Source organism: Onychostruthus taczanowskii, unplaced genomic scaffold, assembly GCF_017590055.1.
Source record: "Onychostruthus taczanowskii isolate IOZ18803 unplaced genomic scaffold, ASM1759005v1 scaffold8, whole genome shotgun sequence".
NCBI lineage: Eukaryota > Metazoa > Chordata > Aves > Passeriformes > Passeridae > Onychostruthus > Onychostruthus taczanowskii.
Genome location: NW_024505892.1, coordinates 8,231,919 through 8,252,512, shown reverse-complemented (window position 1 = coordinate 8,252,512; position 20,594 = coordinate 8,231,919). Strand labels below are relative to the sequence as shown.

The window sequence follows — 20,594 nt, the reverse complement described above, 5'->3', positions numbered from 1 at the left end:
CCTGCAGGGTACATCCAGCCCAAAGATGAGGAACGATCACTTTTGGGCAGGTGAGTAAAAGCACCAAAATCCAGTCAGATAAAGAGATGAAATCCTAAAGCATCTTCACAGGTGCTTTGATGCTTTGCCATTGTGCATTCTGTAAGGCCAAAGACTGTAAACCTGTACATTTCTAGCTGGTTATAATGTAAGCTGGTTATAGTATGTTTATATATTATTACATGCTTATATTGTATACTGCTTTGGCAGTATTTAGATACTGTATTAGCAATAAATCTAATCATAAACATCTACATAATGCATCATATAGCTTGTGCCTGACCAAGAGCCTTCTTTCTACTTCTCTTCTACACAAAGGTAGGATCACAGGTAGTTCAGTTTTGTTAAAATGATATCTAGTTAGACAAGTTGTTAATTCAGGACAGAAATCACCATTTGAACATTTGTTCAAGGCTATTACATGGTTGAGTGGCTCAGTTTTAAAATTCGAAATTTGGTATAGTATTTGGGACAAGTTGTGAACCAGAACCCTAACTAGGATTAGACCAAGTCTGTCTACTAAATATGACCAGATTGTCGTGCAACACTCTTTAAGTAAACACAGAATGAAGAGTATAAAGAACAATTCTTACAGAATAAATAACTTCATGCTAAGACCAAGGGCAACCCAATTCTAAGAGCAAGACAAGCAAGCACAAGCGGACCTTCATTGCATCCCCTCTGTTTTCAATGGTCATCTTTTACATGCCTATTTAGATAAATAATACACATGTAAGCATTACTTGTTTCCTAACCGGGTATTTCCCATTGCTGAAAAGAAAGCACTGACTTCAAAGCATCCTGTGCCCGTTGGCTACAACACACATCTCTGCTAGCTGTGCAAGCACTGATGCCCCATCTATCACTGTCTTCTGTCGTACTTCTTAAATTTACTTATAACATTTCTCATTGTTTTTGTTATGCATTCTTCCAGGTCTATTTACACAAAAGCTGTTTACATTTAAAACAAGTAATTGTCTATCCAATTCCATGTGAGCATTTCCCGAACTCTGCTATTTTCCGCTCAGCTCCAAGCCTGAAAATGTTAATTTTTCACTGCTCTGAGGCCTCTAGTTATCAGCTTGATAGTTGATCAGACGGGGAGTTGATTAGCTTTATTTTTCTGTTGAAGACATAAGTTTGTACCTCTTTACCAGCATGAGCTGGATGTTTGCAGCCAAATACCCATAGATGGCTCAGAAAATACAGTGTCAGCATCAAACACGCACAAAATTTTAGAACTGTATTAATTCAGCTTTTTACATTTTTTTCTAGTATAAAAACCTCTGCATATATATATATAAAATGCTCTCTGCCAAATAGGAGTCTGTGGAAAGGTGGAGGCCAGCCACATTTCCCAGGTAGCAAGTTACAGGACAAAAGGAAATGGCCTCAAGTAGCACCAGGGGAGGTTTAGATTGGATATTGGGGAAAAAATATGCCATTGAAAGGGTATTCAGGCATTGAAACAGACTGCTCAGGGAAGTGGTGGAATCACCATCCCTGGAAGTGTTCAAAAAAACATGTAGATGTAGCCCTTGGGGATATGGTCTTATGATGGGCTTGGCAGTGGGATTCCATGTTTTTAGAGGTCTTTTCTCACCTTAATGATTCCACGATTCTAATGTAATACTATTGTATCCTTTTTAAAATGTAACACTATTGGATTTTACTGTGTCAGGTTCTGGCAGGAGCTGCATGGAGCTCCTGGAGTGGGTCCAGTGGAGGCCCAAGAGGATGACTGGGGGACTGGAGCACCTATCGTACAAGGAAAGGCTGAGGGAGCCTTTTCAGCTTCAAGAAGAGATGACTGAGAGGGGACCCCATCAATGTCTATCAGTATCTGAAGGGAGAGTGCCAAGAGGATGGAGCCAGGCTCTTCTCAGTGGTGCCAAGCAATCGGACAAGAGTAAACGGGCAGAAACTGATGCACAGGAAGATCCAGCTGAACATGAGGAGGAACTTCTTTACTGTGTGGGTGACCAAGCACCAGAACAGATTGTCCAGAAAGGTTGTGGAGTCTCCCTCACTGGAGATACTCAAGAACTGTCTGGATACAATGTTGTGCCGTGTGCTCTGGGATGACCCTGCTTGATCAGGGAGGCTGGAGCAGATCATTCCTTCCAACACAACCCATTCTGCAGTGCTGTGATTCTGTGTTCCTGGATGTCTTTAGATAAACAGTTTCAGATTGTTCTGTGAAATACTACAGGAATGAATAACTCCACAGTAATTACACCAAACTGGGTGCAAGCAGAAATGGGGAGAGTAGGGGCTGGAGATCAGCCCTGCAGAGGGATCTCACAATAACCTAAGGGGTCCTTGCCGTAAGAACAGAATCAGCATTTCGCCAAAATAGTCTAAGAAAAGATTATTCAAAGAAAAGATTATTCAAAAACCAAAAAGCCTAAGCGAATATTTTTGTAAAAAGAAAAACAAAACCAAGTGACTCCCAAGTTTTAGAACGCTGTTGCCTTCCTCGCGTTGCTGGCAGGCCGGGGTGGGCGGCGCCGGAACGGCCGGGCCGAGCAGCCACTTCCCGGGGAGCGGGATCCGGCACGGAGCTTCCGGCGGGGCGGGAGAAGGAGGAGGAGGAGGGGTGGGCGCTTCCGCCTGCGCCTGACAAAGGGCCCGGCGGGCCCGGCTGGCCCCATGGCGATCCCCATGGTGCCCATGGAGACGCAGCTGCAGAGCATCTTCGAGGAGGTGGTGGTGAGTCCGTCCCCGGAGCGCCGCCGCTGCCGGGGCCGTGTCCGCGTCCCTGCGGCCCGCAGTGCTCCCTCTGGGGCTGGGGCCGTCCTGAAGGCGATGGGAAGCAGGTGGGAGAGGCGCTTTTAGTTTCATGGCGCTGTCGGTGCGGTGGAGCCCCGGCCGTGTTTGGCGCTGTTCCCGGCGGCGGCGGAGCCGTGAGGGAAGCGCCCTTCAGAGCGGCCGTCTGCTCCCCCTGGGATTCATAGGAAAGCCGGGACAGAGTAGGACTGGGCGTGAAACAGTTTGCTCAGTCAATGCCGAATTACAGAGCGCTGAGTTTGCTGAAAAATAAGCAGTTTAAGGAGTTTTGATGGAGACTAGGCGAAGATGGATGTCCCGAGCAGGCGAGCCAGCATAATGGCATGATCCGATTGTGGAAATACACACGCACCATGCTGCCTGCAAGACGAAGCACAGTTAGCCCAAAGGCCTTCTCCGTTTTCCATACGACATTCCTTTCAACACTTTACCCAGCTTTGCTGCCTCTCCATGCATGCATTCAAGACCCCAGAACTGCTCACAGTACTCGAGGTGTGGCTGTACTAAAGCTTAGTGCAGCAGGATGATCACCTCTTTTGTCTGAATGGTTGAACACGGGGTTTGAGGCATCCCAGGATGGGATTTGCCCTCCTGGCTGCCCGCGCTCTCCCTGCTGGCTCACACTGAGCTGCTGCTGACCAGTGCTCCCAGATCCACTTCTGCAGGGCTGATCTCCAGCCACTCCTCTCCCAGTTTATACTTGTGCCCAGCATTACTCTGTAGCAGGTACAGAATCTGGCATTTGCTAAATTTCATGTCACTGATTGCTCAGTGCTCCAGTCTATCCACAACTTTTTGTAAGGTTTCTCATCCCTCAAGAGAGTCAGCAGCACCTGTCAGTTTAGTGGCGTCAGGAGATTTGCTAATGGTGCATTTACCTCCTGCACCATTATATAAATATATTGAACTCTAGAACTGAGCCCAGAGGAACACCACTGGTGACCCAGAACCAGCCAGATGCAGTCCCATGGACTGGACCCCTTTGAGCTCTGCCCTCCAGCCACTTCTTCACCCAGCACACTGTGAACCTGCTTATCCCACAGCTCAACAGCTTGTCCAGAAAGATGCTGTGAGGGGTAGTATTAAAAGCATTGTCCAGAAAAAATACTTCCACTGCCTTCTCTTTATCCTCTCTAGATGGGTGATCTTATGATAGAAAAATAATAAATTGGTTAAACAGGACTTTCCCTTTGTGAAGCCAAGTCAGTGGGTCATTAATCACACTTGTGTGGTGCACAAATGAATGAGCTTCTTGGTAGATATGAGACATTCACAGTTGGAAGCTGGGCTGACAGGAGCTGATCCTGAGTGGGAGCCTGACTGACATTTCAGACAAAAAAATAAGCTGATTGAAATGTCTGAAGTGGAAGAATCTGTAGATTTCAGAGCAATTGAAAATTATTTCCATGTGATGAATTTCAGAAGAGGGAAGAAAAGCCCAACCTTTCTGTTTTAAGTTAGCATTATAAAATGCATGATGTACTTTTCTTTGTGTAGTGTTAAGTTGCTTGTGGCATATTAATTGCCTACTCGTAACTGATTCCTCATTTTGGCGTTGCCATTCAGATTGTTTTCACATTTTTAATGTTATTTGCCTGTGTTGTCACACTACCTGTTTTTATGTACTGTTATTTGCCTAGATTCATAAGGAACAGCAACAAAATAGTTCCTGAGAAAATTTCTTTGTATTTTTGGAGCCATAACTGATAAAATAGCAACTTACTGCTTTCCCTGCTGCTGGTACGGACTTGGTGGACAGCAGCAAACCTTACCTTGCTTTCTGTGCAGATCAGATGAGTGTCAGCTTCTGCTTTGCTTCTTGAGTAGCAGTGACAGACAATTCTGGGCGAAATGATGGAACAGGAACACCACAATTTGATTTTGCTACATGCTTTTTTGTCTGTAATATAACAGTGAAAATACATAACGGTCAGTATACCTGAGTATAATATGAAATTCTTACAAAAGGTAGGAAAGGCTTTAGGATAATATTTTCCAGAACCTATTTGCTGAAGTCTTAGAATAACAATGTCGAAGCCTTTGAGCAAAATGGAGTTGAAAAAGGTGGAGGGGAGCGTAAAGGAAGGTCTTACAGGAGATAAATTGAATATTCATGTTTAGTTTTTTACCTAGTACAAGACTGTTACACCACTCAATCCAATTTAAAAAGCAGTGGATCTAAATTTGGATGAGAAAGTAATTGATTTGTGTAAGTGGATGTCGTGGAACATAAGAGGGGTAATGGAATTCAAAAATACTAATTTTTTATATGATCAGAAGAGAGCTGTAATAATACAACTGAACATGTCCTCCAGTTTTGGGAAGTGAATTAATCTCTAGGTGTTTAGAAGACAAAAAAAAAGAAACCAAAAAAACAACCCAAAACAAAGCCTTAATCTGGATCCACAACTTTTATATGTCTTTATGAGAACAAAGCAATCTCATCTTTGGAATAGTGTGATTTAGCAGAAGACACCTATAGTTCTCTGGTATGGTCCCATAACCATGTGACTTTGTCTTTTGTGCTTCATCCTGGGGCCATGGTGGTCATAGAAAACCTTCTCACAGTAGCTCATTTGGGGTTTTTCTCTTACAGAAAACAGAAGTAATTGAAGAAGCTTTTCCTGGGTAAGTGTAATACTGCTTTATTTGTGCAAGATTTTATGTATAAATGTATTTTTCTGCTTGTTTCATTGGGTGCTGCTAATAACTAATGTTCTGTTTTGCATTAGGATGTTTATGGACACTCCTGAAGATGAGAGAACCAAACTGATCAGCTGCCTGGGAGCTTTTAGACAATTCTGGAGCAGTCTTTCCCAGGTTAACGTTTGATTTGTTGCTTATGTCTTTGTACTTTATATAATTTTAAATATAAACATAACTTTTCTAGTAGATAGACACTTAAGCTATAACGTCTGTGTCCAGTCATTCAGAATCTGGTTTCAGACATGGCATAGTAAAGAATATAGGAAGACTTTGCAAGAAAAAAAAAAGGTAATTTTGAGATTTGTAAGATTATATAGTTGTTAAGCAGAGGATGGTGTACAGTGCAAATAAAAATAAGCAAATTGAAGTGTAACAGTAAAGAAATATACAGTAAAAGGTAGTTTGTTACAGAATTTTTGGTAGAAGTGAATAAGTAGGTGAAAGAGAAAAAAATAAAATAAGATGGTTAAGAAGCTAAAAAATCACCTTTCAAAAGCTAGCTACCTCCAGACTCTGCTCCATAATTGGAGGCCTATTTATCTTTATTTTTACTGAATTTGATTATAACTGTGAAAGGGAAAAAATAATCTAGAACAGTTCTATTTTATTTTAGTTTGTGCTAACTTGTGAAAACCAAAGTTGAATATAGAAATTAGTGGTTAAGCTAGGAAGTGTTTCCTCTACTGGACAACTGACCTCAACTTCTGCTGGACAAGTGAGCTTCTTCAAAATAAGATCAAAAGACTTGTAGGAAAAACTATAGGTTGGGCAACTGAATCACTTCTAATGATTTATAGTCCTGTTCTTGTGTTAGTTTCAATTTTTCATATTTAAAATTTCATATTTTATAGTATCAATTTATCATATAGTAGGATACTATATGAATTTTATAGTTTGTTTCACTACCTGCAAATAGGTTTTCTCCCTTCTGTTGTTTTTTTCAGGAGTCCCATGAACAGTGTGTCCAATGGATTGTAAGATTCATACACAGCCAACATAGTCCTAAAAGAATTTCTTTTCTTTATGACTGCCTAGCAATGGCAGTAGAAACTGCACTTTTGCCACCCAGGTGAGCTGTGTTGGAATAATTGATTAGCTACATGGAAGATCTTATATTGGAGGTATTTTTGCAATGACATTGTACAGTTACTGTTGGAAAACATCTCCTTATTACCTGCTATTCATTCTTGCATTGTTTTCTTCTGCTAGGATGGTGTGTGAATCTCTGATAAACTCCGATACACTTGAGTGGGAAAGGACTCAGCTGTGGGCATTAACATTCAGATTGGTTCGGAAGATTATTGGAGGTGTAGACTACAAGGTATCTTCCACTCATTCCTTTCTCTTTGCCAAGACATGTTATTTGCTGCCTTTGTATGATTTTATCTGAGACATCCAATTTTTCAAAATCTGCTTTTCTTACAAAAGAAAATTCAGTGAGCACTTTCAATGCTTTTTGAACTTCACCCTGAGAGATAATTTTGTGTTTACAGTGTAACTCTTCATACACTTTTCTGTTACAGTCCCTTTCCTCCATTTTCAGTTACAAGCTAAATAACCCTAATGCAGTTGCAGAAGTGGTAAACACTGGAAAATAAAAACTGTTAAGCATTAAGGCTGGAATTCTGTCATCTGCTTTACCTCTGCTGCTACACAGCAAAAAAGCTCTTGAAAGCTGAGTCCTTAGCATGACACAGCTCCAACAGAAGGACTAACAGACCACTCATGTCTTGCAGAGAATCACCTCGCTGCATTGTTGATGTTAATGCAGAAAACACAAAATACAGCACTGTGCTCTGATCAGGCTGCAGTAGGCTTTGTATGTTGGATGTCTCTGGATGCACGTCAAAATACCAACAGTTACTTTCTCCTCTGGAGCATCCTAAGAGTGAGACATTCCATAAGGAATTTAATGTAATTAGTGTTAAATTTTAAGGTAATCAGTATTAGTATTCTCAGTAGCAATTTGTCTTCTGACACTTAGCAGCAATAACTTTTTTCTGTCAAAACATTGTCTGACCATATGGATCTTTCTTCCAGAAATAAAGAATATCTAGGAACATTATTTTCATGTGCTTTCTTTCAGGGTGTGCGCGATCTGCTGAAAGTCATCCTAGAGAAAATTGTAACAATTCCAAACACTGTGAGCTCAGCTGTTGTACAGCAGCTTTTAGCAGCTAGAGAGGTAAATAAATGGATTTTATACCGCTATAGAGGAAGATAGGCCTCATTCTCTTGTTATTAGTGACTTTTCTGATGGTTGGGATAGCTCTGATTGTTGGTATAGTTCAACAGGAAAGTCTTAACTCTTTGTGTTCAAGTTCTTTATTGCAATTGCAGTTTATGCAGTAAACAAAGTGCTTTTGGGGGATATTGTAAGTAAGTGTTAAAATTCCTAATAAGAGAGTCAGGCCCAATACTTGACTTGCCTAAGGTAAGACGTATAGGATATAATAACGATTAATAGATTTTTCTTAGTGAATAAGAACGGTATTTTTTTTCAGTATTTTATGGGCAGACATAGAGACATGGTCTTAAGGCTCAAACAATCTAACTTATGCTTGTACAATTAAAAACAGGTTTGAGAATTATTGAAGTATTGCTACCAGAATACAACTTAAGAAAAAGTATTTTAATTCTTGTATCTGTTTTGGTAGGCTGTCTCAGACTATTAGACAGATTACACATTCATTTACCCTATCCAGGGTCTTTTACACTGATGTGTTTTTTTATTTATAGGTGGTAGCCTACATCTTGGAAAGAAATGCTTGTTTGCTGCCTGCCTACTTTGCAGTTACAGAAATCAGAAAACTATATCCTGAAGGAAAACTTCCCCACTGGGTAATGATATGGTATAAAATAATGTACCCTGGAATTGTGTTACAGCACCTACATTTTAAAACAAAGTTCATGTGAAAATTTAAAATCTGCTCAACAGTAAGCTCTGTGTTTAGTCACATAAATGAAGATACAGGCTTGATGTGATTGCAGCAGCTGCTCCCTGTGTTCTTGCATGGAACTTATGACATAGTTTTGACCTATGATGTGGTGTTCAAAACTTTTGAAGCACTGAGTTGGTGTTGTTGAATACATTTGGAAATGTACGTGATGCATACCTACCACTGTGTGCTTTCTCTATAGCTTCAAGAGAAGAAAAATCACTTTAAATAACTGACCAGGATTTTCTATGTTTAAACTGAGTTATGTAGAGATATTTGGGGCTCTGGTGGAGTGAAAATTGTCATTTTTTCCAAAAAATAATGTAATATCGATCCAGTTTTTAATTTTGCATTCTGCTAAAATAACTAGCTGTTTGGGAAAGGGTAAAATCCCAGCTCCCGATTCCCCTGTATTACTAGGAAAATTGTTACTGTCTTTTGAGAGAAGATTTCAAGTAGATTGTACTAATTTGGGTAATTTGGAATTGTTATTCACAGCAGAGATTTGTTATGAAGAGAAATTATGGTTTATTTTAAATAATCTAAGTGTTATACATTCAAGTAACATAGTTTGCGTAGGAGACACTTCTTATATAACTCCTACTTGAGTGCTAACAGGGAAGAGTGCTTCCTGCACCTCCTTTCTAATGCCACAGTTTTAATTTTGTAGTTTTATATTCCAGATGATTTTTTCAACTTTTTGAAATAGGAAGCTAGTTATTTGAGTAAATTTCTGCATATTTTATTAAAATCCATACACATATATATTTTTAAGTCTGAAATATTCCTTATCAATGTCTGGAACTTAAACCCTAATTTTCTTCTCCTCTTCTTATCCAGTTACTAGGTAATTTGGTATCAGATTTTGTGGATACCTTCAGACCTACAGCAAGAATAAATTCTATTTGTGGTAAGACAATGACTTAATGAATAACTTTAAAATGAATTGATTTATTTTGAACTATCTTTTTCTTAGAACCTCTTGGGACCTATATCAGCTAAGCAAACTAATTCAGGTCTTATGTTTCATGTAGTACCTCTGCCCTTGTCAGTTTGTTCTTAGACTTGGTTCCTTTCAGTTTTTGTTTTGATGGGGAGAATTCACTGATGAGATCAAAATAATTCTTTGCTACCTGCTGGTAGTGGAAGTGTGCCAGTTTTTAAATGGTCATATGGTTTGTAACTACGGGTCACTGGTAGAATAGGGAAATTGTAAGTTTTGTGTGCCCAAGTTAATACATATCCACTGGGATGTTAGTCTTGAAATGTTTTGACTTCAGTTTCCATTGGAGCTTTTGTAGCTGCTCAGCCTCTTCGCTGTTGCTGGTTTCTGGATGAAGATTTCCTAGTTCAGATGGGTACTCATTCTACTTTTCTGTGAAAGAAATGTTCATCTTAATTTATTGTTAGGAATCTGATGATCAATATTTGCTTTATTCTAATATGATTCCTGCTGCATTTTTCTTCAAAAGATAAAAATGTCTTCCGCTTTGAGTAGTTTAATAAGAACTGCATTAGTTCTGAGCAAGGTTTATTGTGATGGAGCTTCTTTAGTGCAGAGATTAAAAATGTAAATTCATCTCTAATGCTCCCAAAGCATTTTGTGTCAGATGCATCAGAAGTATTGAAAGTGTGGCATAGCTTTTATTTATATGGCTGACAGGGATCACATTTTATTTTTCCAAGTGTTGTGTGTGTAAATGACCTGTATAAATAAAATTGAAGAGAAGAAATAAATATTTATTTACTTCTTGTTTTATCTGATAATAATATGGCCAGTTTGAATAATAGAAGTCATGGAATTTGAACTGGAGAGAGGTCAGAATTGAGGCACCTCAATTTACATGCTGATATACTGGTTTGCTTGGGGCTCAGTTCAGATGCTTATGTTTAAGCAGCTGAAGTAAGAGCTAGATGTCTAATCTACACTGACTAAAAAGTGTAAATTTTGCCTACCAAAACACTTCATGTGTTTTGGTGTCACTGGGCTACACTGACTGAATTGACTGGATTTTCATTGACTTTAATTGGAATACACACATTTTTGTTTGCTTTAGTGAGTGCAATCTTGCCCACAGGGTCAATGAAGGGAAACTGAAAGACTAGATTATACTTAGGTTTATAAGGCTATTTTCTTTGTGGAAAGGGTCAGTCTGCCAAAATCAAATCCCTAGGTCAAGCAATGGCAGGGGAATAATATTCTGGTAATATCTAAGGGTACTTATAGATTGATATTTGCAAATACTTTTATTTTTGGGGTACCCAGTGTGAATAAATGGGGACTTTACTGCGTAGATATTTTATTAGTTGAAAGTTGATTAGAAAAATAAAATCAGTTTGAAGCAATCCTTGTGGTAAAACCTTTAAACAGTGGAAATTTAAGGAGAGCATAAAAGTGGCTGAGGCCAGTTTTTGCATCAAAACAATTAGGCAATGGGCCAGTTTCACTGGTTGAGAATTTATGTTTCATTGCACGTAGGTCGCTGTAGTCTCCTTCCTGTGGTAAATAACTCTGGTGCCATGTGTAACTCATGGAAGCTGGATCCTACAACCCTTCGTTTTCCTTTGAAAGGTCTCTTACCATATGATAAGGTATGCCTTATTAAACTTCTTAAACCTGTTACATTCGGTAAAACAAAATTTCTATGTCATTAAAGTGGGGAAAATTTTCAACTGTGAATATCTGTTCCAGTTAGACAAACTTTGAAGGTGTAGGTGTTTTATATTTCAGTGGTTTCAATCTGTGTACAGAGGACCTGGAAAGTAGTGTTTGGCATAACGGCTGAAGAACATGAGACATAATTTAATGTGCTTTGTGGTGAGTGCATGTGAGAGAGCAAGTGAGAGCAGAGAATTGATTGGAAAATTGGCTAGATGGAAGAGAATGGGAAAGTAATTTCTTCTTTTCTGTGTTCTTCATTGTTCTACAGGAAAGACAATTTAATCTACAGCCATTATAATTTTGTGTGTTTCCTGACACAGATGTGGCTTCTCTGTATTTAGTAAACCTTCATCTCCCAAATACTTGTTCAGACTCTTCTTGAGCCCCTGTAAGCTTTTAGTATCCTCAACATTCATTTGACAAGGAATGCCACATTTCAGCTTAACGTTGCATGAAGAATCAGCTCCTTCTGTTTGTTTTGAACCCAACTCCAGATAACGTTTTTATTTAAAGTGATTCGGGCTGTGGGAAGATGCAGTGATCAGTTTTTTCATGTCTGATTTCTTCACATCAGTCCTGACTTTTATGCATTTTGGTGCATTTCTTCAGTTGTCTTACCTCGTTTCCTTTGAGTTCAAGGCTGTTCCAAGAAGTGTACCATCCTTCTATTGGATGAAGAATGTTCTTCTACTTGGACCACATAAAATCTGCCACTTCTTAAGAACTATGATTATCTCCTCATTTCTTTTAGTTACCAGAGAGCAAAACGATTTCTCAGATAATACATACCTGCATAAATTAAACATTCATTCTTACACTGTTTCTTCAGTTAAATGTAAGCTCAGTATTAAACATAATCTTGAGGCAATATAGGTTTTTATGTGATTGCTTGTTTCTTTTTCAAGGATCTGTTTGAGCCACAGACTGCTTTGTTGAGATATGTGCTGGAACAACCGTATTCAAGGGATATGGTCTGCAATATGCTAGGTCTGAATAAGCAGGTACTGTACTGTGCTGTAACATGTGATTTAATTCTGCATAGAATCTGCACTATTCTTTTTCTCTTTTCTTTGCTATAGCTAACTAAGCAAAACAGTTTAGGTACAGAGAGTAATTTTTTTTTTTTTTTATGAGATCATATTAGGTTAATTGGACACTGTTATTCCTATCATTTATATATTGCTTTACGAATGTTAAATTGAAAAGTAGAGATTTAAAATATGATTTTTTTTTGCATTGCTTTTTTTTCCTATAAGGCCAGCCTCAAGTACACCTTTGACAGACAGTAGGAGACTGGTTATTGTTCGTTGGTTTTTAAAGCATTGTTGTACTCTGTTGTATTGGAATGTTCTAGTACTAGAATAGTTGGAAGCTGGGGTTTGTTTTGTTACATTTTCTCTTTTGAAACCTTAGAATGGGGGGGCTTAGTCTGACTTGGGGATCCTTGAGGCTGGCCTCATAGTCACTGTTTTGTCTTTTCTTTTTTTCTTCCTTTATTTTTGTTCTGTCCTGTCTTGTCCTGCCCATCCTCCAATGCTCTAGACCTTGAACATTGCTCAGGTATGTTCACAACCTTACTGTTGTATTGTGACTAACGATACGCTGGCCGCTTTGTAGCCACTGATTCCAGGTAGAGAATACATGTACAGTCAGGGCTTGAAATTGGCAGGACCATTAGTCAAGGGCAAATTCTCACTACAGTTCTCTAGAGATACAAGAGATATAGCATAAAGCTGACAGTCAGTGGTCCTTTGATACTAAAATTTTTGTTGGAGTGGACTGCTACCATTTCCCTTGCCAGTCATAACTTCAACTTTGCTGGAATTTTCAGATGAGGAGAGATTTTTAGTTCAAAATTTCTTTCCTTAATGTGGTGGAAAAACATCCACTGGACTTAATTGTAAAAATATAAGGCTGTAAATACATAATTTAAAAAAAGAAAGGTTTACTAGTGGAATTTTCTTATCATTAGGAAGCTTCTGTAAAGAGCTTCCCAACAGGCAATTATAATCTTCTCCAGTCTAGGTGAAAGAAGAGTAGTGCAGAATGCCACACAAAAAGTAGTTCCTTGAAATTTTGACTACTTGTTTAAACGAATAAACACCTGAGCAAGTCAACCAAGTGGACTCTGCTTGAAATTTTAAATTATGGGTGTTATAGTTTATCTCTCATTGCACTAATAATTGCCACACCTACTTTAAAAAGCAGTGTTTAAAATTTATAAAATAGCGTTGCTGTTTGCAATACTATAGTGAAGGTTGTGTCAGTGTTTCCATTTAAGAAACTTTTTTCAGGTTTGTAACTTGACTATAAAATTTACATGATCCTGAAACCTTGTGTACATTTCCCAATGTAATGGAATACACCAGTGCATTTTCTGAACTGGGATAACGTTTTTGAATGCACAGATTCCTACATCTTGGCTGACAGTACTCTGTGTTGTATATGACGACCTTTTGTACCTGAGACTTAAAGCAGCTGAAATGTTAAACCTTGGAATTGAGCTGCTAGGTTTACTGTTTAAATGAGTAGTATTTGTGTGTCTTTCTGTGTCTGCATTGCATTGAGTTGATAAACAAAATTATTCCTCTATCCATCTTGTAGCTGGTAAATAATACAAGATACAGACAAAAATTATGTTCAACCCATTTTATTCTTCTAACTATGGATGGTCTGTCCTTTCATGTAAAAAAATACCATTTATGTTAAAAATGCTGGGTTTTAACTTCTACTTCACTGTCCTCTAAAAGTAATTGAAGAAATAGAATGTATTAAATTATACTTTTAAAATTTGTTTGCTAGTATAGGAATTCCTACACAAAGTTTCATCCTGGCATGAACTTTTATGGCCAAGGAACAAACGTGAAGAATGTAGCTTATAAAGGAAATGCTGACAGAACATGAACTATAGCTGTGCTACTACAGTTACACCAGCATAAAGATGTTGAAAATTTGTGAGTTGAAAATATGTGAGTTGAAAATACAGATGTAGAGGTGGGTGGTACAGTGGTATAGAACTGAAAATATGTTCCATTTAAATGTTATTATACTCTGCATAAAACTGTGGAAAGCATTAAAATTTTCCTTGTTTTTAGGTACAAATTACCTTTATGTTATATTTCAATTTGTTAATGTAGCCGCCTGACAAAAATAGTAGCATGCTTTTCAGAAATTGTGTAACTATATCAATGCTTTCAGTAAAATGGCTGATAATGTTGTATTTTATTATTAGAGAAATAACTTGCAGAAATTGAACTGTCACTATAATAGGAGACACTTAGAAATGCAAATAGTGCCAAGTTTGTTTCAGATTATATACAGAAACACCTCAACGCAATGATCATTATTTATTTATGATCATTAATTATTTATGTGGAGTTGCTTGTATGCCCTGTCAACTATTTACACAGATCCAGTTGCAGGATTGGAGCCTTCATTTGAATCTTTTGGCATCACAATCTAGGTATGGTTCAGCCAGATTGGTCCTAGTTCTTGAAGATGAACAACGAAATTTTGTGGTTCAGTCTTAATTAAGCAGATCTGTATTAGAAAACCATTCACTCAAGCCATCTCTGAGTTGTGTAAAAAATACACAAATCCAGCTGTCCTGTTAACCTTTCAGGGAGAAAAATGAAGGTAAAATGTCATATTTTTATAGATTCATGTGTTCCTTTCAGGATTATAAGTTTTCTCATGGGATGAGGTTTTCCAATAACCTTATCAAGTATATGGTTTTAAGTCCAAATGTAATAATATAGACTTCAAAATGTTTCTTTGTTGTTGTCTGGGGACTCTTGAGTTTTTGCTACTGTGTACTTCTCTGTGGGACAGTACATACTCTTGTGTATCTGGTCTATAGGAAGCAGAGATTTAAATTGTATTTTATCCTGTATATTATCATGGTTTGCAGTTGAAATCTTATCTTAAGGGTCTTTTTGCAACCTAAATAACTCAACAATTCTATGCCAATTTATATTCTCCTGCTTTCTGGGGTGTGAATTTCAATTCTTAGCTATTTTTTAAAATAATTTTTTGAACCATATAACAATTTGGTTTTTTTGGAAAAGGATTAACATTCAGAGTGTCATAGTATGCTGATACCGCATTAAGATTTGGTTTAGGGATCTTATAGTTGTTTCTTAAAATGGAACTAAAGCAATGTCTTAAGGACATGAACTTTCTTTGGAGGTTTTGGTTTATATCTTTACTTTCTCTGTATGTACAGACTAGCATGAAGAATAAAATGCTGTTTTTGCTTGCATAGTTGCAGTTAAGATCTTGTTGCAGTCCTCTAATCAATCAAAAACTGTTATTTTGGGGAATATTTGAGAGAGGAGGTAATTTTCAGATGTCTTGTTTCTGTAATGTTTAATTAGCAGCTATAGAATTAATGATTTTGCTCTTTAAGTAGTGTATTTGGCTGGTCACCTTTTAAACCAGCAGTGGTGATCTGCAGCTATCTGTGCCTTACTCTGTGCAGGTGAATGTGTAGTTGTGTTCTCTGCTAGCTACAAACCAGGATAATTAGCATGGGGAAGCTGTTGTAAGCAGAGCTGTTCAGTGAAAGGAATGTCATAATGCAATATTTTAAAATTGACTTTTATTTTTAAAATTCTGGTTGATGGTGGGATCTTACTATCCAATTTTACTGGTGATGACGTAGCAAAGTACTTAGTCTAAGGGGTGTGATTACTTTCTGTAGGTTTCTGATTGTACGGGTGTGCATTGAGAGCACTCAAGTATATGTTCCTTATTGAAACTTACTCCTTTTTTTAATGAGGGAAACTTGAGAATGGCTGCCAGACTTGGGAGAGATGATAGAATCAGGTATAATATAAACAATAAGCTTTAAGGTTTTGTGTCCTCATAGCATACAGTTTTTGAAAATGGAAGTGTTGGAGTAGTTCTGTCATGTTTTAACTACTTTGGGCATTTTGACTTGGACTTTTAGAGGCACCATTTACTCTTATAGTGATCTTGGCCTCTGTGATTTGGTCTTCTGAGTCCATTTCTTAAGTGTAGATATTTACTAAGTGTTGTTTTTTTTTTGAAATACTTAAAAGTTGTCATAGTCATCAGCCAGCCTTACTGACTCCTTAAAATATTTTTCTTTGAGGAAAATCTTCTAATGCTAGCCGTGCCCCTGCCCCACCCTTTGTTACCCATCTTGTCTCAACACCCCAAAGAAAGAAGGAATTAAAAATTCAAACCCAAATTAGAACAACAAGCCACCATCCAAATGAAGCTCTGATCCACTTAAAGAAATACCACTAGTCCATTAGAGGGCTGGCCTCAAGAAATTCTAGTGTCAAGTCATCATGGAAGCGCTTCCCCCTTCCCCCGCCCCATATTTCTTTCTGGTTTAATAATGTTTCAAATGAAATTATGTATTTTCAGATCTTTAAATGTTATTCTCAGAACAAAATAGAGAATGTGTTTGTTCAACCAAATTGTGGAAATTAGAGTCATGTTTACTTTAGGGGAAAAGCACAGTGATTTTTGAATGCTACATTTTTTCGTACATAATTGAGAACAGCATTTGGAGTGCTGTTCATTTTTTTGTTGTTAGTTTTTGTTTTACTTAAGCCATGCCAAAACATGAATTCCTACTTATTTATGAGGGTAATCAGCTCTTACCTATAATTTTATTCATCTCAGTTTATACTGAGCTTTTATTTCACTTATGAGCAATTAATAAAACAAGGGCCCAATCCTGCAAATTCCTGTGCAGTATAGTATTTTATTTCCAAGAGTTCCGAAACTATAGATGCAAATTCTTTGCAAAAATGTATATTCACTGAAAATACAGAAAAGAAAAATTGCCAGAAAATTAAATTAATGAGGATAGAATGTGATGTACTGCTATTTTTCTCATGGAAAATTGTTTTTAAAGCAATGAAAGTGTGGCTTTCAGAATAAAAGCTTGAATTCATTTATTTAATTTCCTGGCCCTTAAACTTTTCCCAGTCTTAGAATTGTTCAGAATAGCAAAAATTCCTACTGGAAATTCTGGCTCTCCTTTTAACTGTAATATTTTTCCTGTTGTATTCTTTGAATAGCTTTATTCCAAATTAATATAGCTTAACATGATTAGGTTTTTGGACGTTAACCCAGTGCTTAGCAAAGTATTAAATTTCAAGCCCTGTACATAGTAGTTTTGCATGCTGGATTATAAACTAGTCTGTAGTGTTGTCTGTTGCACCCTGCTCTGCTTCATAATTAGTTGCTTTGGGAGGGGGAGAAAAACGAGCCACAAAAGACCCCAAGTGTTCTGAACGGATGGTGCCAATACTGCTCTCTGTAACCTGTACCGTGGTTGGTCTGTGGTAGTGACATTGCGTACTGGGAGAAAAGGTATCATCGGTGCTTTCTGTCTTAGCTAGAGGTTTGTGTTAAGCATGCTTCAAGAAAGCACAGCTGGAATTGTAGCTTTCTGCAGTTTTGAGCTGGCAAAGAGCATGCAACAGGGGATGCTGTTCACTGTATTTTGTCAACTTTTCCAATTCTTGCATTCTATTTTTAATTGAAGAGAATCTCTTTTTTTTTCATAGCTAAAGAGTACCATCAATGAAGGTAGAACAAGCATCTCCTTTCAGCATCTCTCTTTACTTGTATTATATCTTTATATTAGCCTTTTGTTAGGCTGCCTGGCTAGTAAGTCAAAGAATTCATCTAAGGCATCCCTGAAATGTTTTATGAATATTGGGGTGATCTTTTAAAACTTTTTTACATACACCTTTTTGCCTCTAGAAAGGGATAATGCATTTTCATGACTAGTGTTTGAGCAGCTCAGTTCCTTTTCTTTTGTATCATAAAGTAATATTTTTTTCTTTAAGGCTGCATTATCTTACAGGCATCAGGTCAAATTAAAAAATGAATAAATGTGACCAGTCCTGAGTACAGATTGCATTGAAACAATCAGGTTAGATTATTTCCAAAGTGCTAGCTCTTTCTGAGACAAGTTAAAGTCTCCATGGATTTTTCCCCTTAGTTACAGTACATTAAATGAGTGTAATAATACAAATGCAGGATAATAACAAAAAATTGTTGCACTGAGGATTTTGTAAGGTGTCACGTTATACTTGGTAGTGTTGAACTGCAGATTTATAATCTGAGTTCCAAATTACTGGTAGTGGACCTGTTTTATATACATCTGTACTAACAGGATATATCTGAATATATAATGCATTCCTTGTTTGATCATTATTAAAAATCATCAGAGATGGTGTGTATTTTAAATTATTTCTGGGTTTGCATAGCTCAGTGTGAAGACTGTGGCAGTCTAACATCTGAGGGGCTCCTCACTCTGATGTGTAATTTCTGTTCTATTCACAGTGTGTAGAACACAGCACTGATTAATTTTCAGACATTTTTGATATTGTAACCTATGGTGCTGTGCCAACAGAACAGTATCTAGTTATAGGGGTATTAACCAGATGTTAATTCTGCTGCTTGTTGCAGGCAGTAGGTGAACCCAATATGAGAGTGAAAAAGAGACTAGTCATCAAATACTTTCGTTACGTATTGGGATGCTTTCTCTGAATTTGATGGTATAATTTATACATTTTCTTTATGGTGATCCCTACTTTTGAAATGGACTTAATGGAGAAAAGAAGGAATGAAAAAAAAAAAAACCAGCAAAAAACCCCGAACCAAATAAAAGAACCCCCACCTGTGTGTTTAAAGAATGGGCTTTGTTTTCTGTGAGTGTGAGATCAGAGAAATAACATTTTGCCGGAGTATTGTAGGAAACAGCAAAAAACCCCAGATGTTATCTGTGCATTGATGAGCTGTGTTTTGGAACAGAGTAGGGGAATTATGGAATATATGATAAAATGTAAAAAATCATTGTGACCTGTAACATAGTGCAGCTTTAATATACTGGCTTATCCTTAACTTAAGTTCAGACTTCATCTCATGCTTCCCAGCCTTCTGTCAAAATACTGTACTGTAACTGCAGCTGTGCAAGTTCTGGAGTTAATGGCAAGGCTTTTGGAATACTGTATCTGATCTCTGCCTTACAGCACAAGCAACGTTGCCCTGTGCTGGAGGACCAGCTGGTGGATCTTGTGGTGTATGCCATGGAACGGTCTGAGACTGAAGAGAAGTTTGATGATGGTGGAACCAGTCAGCTTCTGTGGCAGCATCTCTCCAGCCAGCTCATTTTCTTTGTGCTCTTTCAGTTTGCAAGTTTTCCTCATATGGTCCTGTCACTCCATCAAAAGGTAAATTGTTTGTATCGCTCCCACATGGTAAGAGGGATTTAAACAGCAAAACCAGGATTTTTTTTAAAAGTGTCACTCATCCCTGCAAGAAGTCCCTTATGTGTAAGAATTAATTAAAATTTTAATCACTGTTCTCTCTAGAAGTCAAATTCTCAAGTTACGATGCTTTGAGCTAGGTGTGTTTTTAGTGTATTCAGTTACAGGATATTGCATTTTATTCAGATTCAAAGTGTGCTAATAACTAGAGTAAAGAGATAAACTGGCATAATTCATAAGACCTAAGTACTGTGCTGTTGGATCCAGTTTACAGACAAATTTTGGACAGAGTGAATGCCCTGTTCTGTTTGTGGACTAAAAAAACATGTCATGTAGGAACTTGCTGTTTGTCTAATCAATGTACTCAAGCAATCAAAGGCAATTTGTCCAATTATGGTGGTACTGGCAATCACAGTCCCAAGTTAATACTATTTCCTGGTAATAATTCCATTTGAACTGATACTAGTACTTGCCCTTTTCTCTGGTGCTCAAGGTTATAGTTCTAAAGGTGGTCATGCCAGTCCTCCAGAGCTCTTTGCTGAGAGAGCTGTATGCTGTTGGTGGTAGGGTAGGGATGTTCTTTCTCCTTGCTGTAGGATCAGCTTGTGGCTATTTAGATGCAGTTTCCAACATGCACAACACATTGCTCTGTCTTCATTTGTCCACAGTTCCATGTTACATGAAAATTTACTATACATGTTGTGTTCCACTTGTGATGGATTGTAGTTCTTTGCTGTCTTTGTTTTCCCTGAAATTAATTTTACCAGGGCTATATTCCTGTAATTACTGTTATAAACCATGTAAACAATAGGCATTACACTGCACAGTTGTACAAATCTAGTATAAAATTACAGCAAGCAAGATAAGAGTAGAATATTAGTTACTAGAGAGTTGCTGTTACAGATAAAGTAGTTAATTAACAAAAAACCCGAACAACCCAGATGAGTCCAGATGAAGCGAACCAAAGTTGTTCTGTCTCATGGACTTCCTTTGTAGGAGTTTATAAAGCCTGTGGCCTGATGCTAGGAATGGCAGTTTCACTGCCCTGTACTTGAGTACAGGGCTACAAGGTGACAATTTAAGACCAATATTGAAGTGTTGCTAGTTTTTCAATGCAGTGGTCCTCAAGAGTTAAATGCATTTTGAGTCTTACCATTAATTGTTGTGGCCCTCACAGAGTCTGTTCATGTGTTACAA

At 37.7% G+C, this 20,594-nt stretch overlaps 1 protein-coding gene across 3 annotated transcripts in view; it reads left to right on the top strand.

Annotated features, from left to right (window-relative positions):
- The first annotated feature begins 2,616 nt into the window (after positions 1-2,616).
- MED23 (mediator complex subunit 23) overlaps positions 2,617-20,594 on the top strand; it is a 37,691-nt gene continuing 19,713 nt past the window's right edge. For 2 of the 3 annotated variants that reach the window (XM_041423762.1, XM_041423765.1), the window contains exons 1-12: positions 2,617-2,751; positions 5,426-5,457; positions 5,562-5,649; positions 6,480-6,604; positions 6,745-6,856; positions 7,622-7,720; positions 8,275-8,376; positions 9,315-9,384; positions 10,954-11,066; positions 12,042-12,137; positions 12,679-12,696; positions 19,161-19,361. In XM_041423762.1, the coding sequence (XP_041279696.1) occupies positions 2,692-2,751; positions 5,426-5,457; positions 5,562-5,649; positions 6,480-6,604; positions 6,745-6,856; positions 7,622-7,720; positions 8,275-8,376; positions 9,315-9,384; positions 10,954-11,066; positions 12,042-12,137; positions 12,679-12,696; positions 19,161-19,361 (1,116 nt within the window). In that variant the 5' untranslated portion in view covers positions 2,617-2,691. The remainder of the gene's footprint in view (positions 2,752-5,425; positions 5,458-5,561; positions 5,650-6,479; positions 6,605-6,744; positions 6,857-7,621; positions 7,721-8,274; positions 8,377-9,314; positions 9,385-10,953; positions 11,067-12,041; positions 12,138-12,678; positions 12,697-19,160; positions 19,362-20,594) is intronic. The other variant, XM_041423763.1, reaches the window with a different exon arrangement.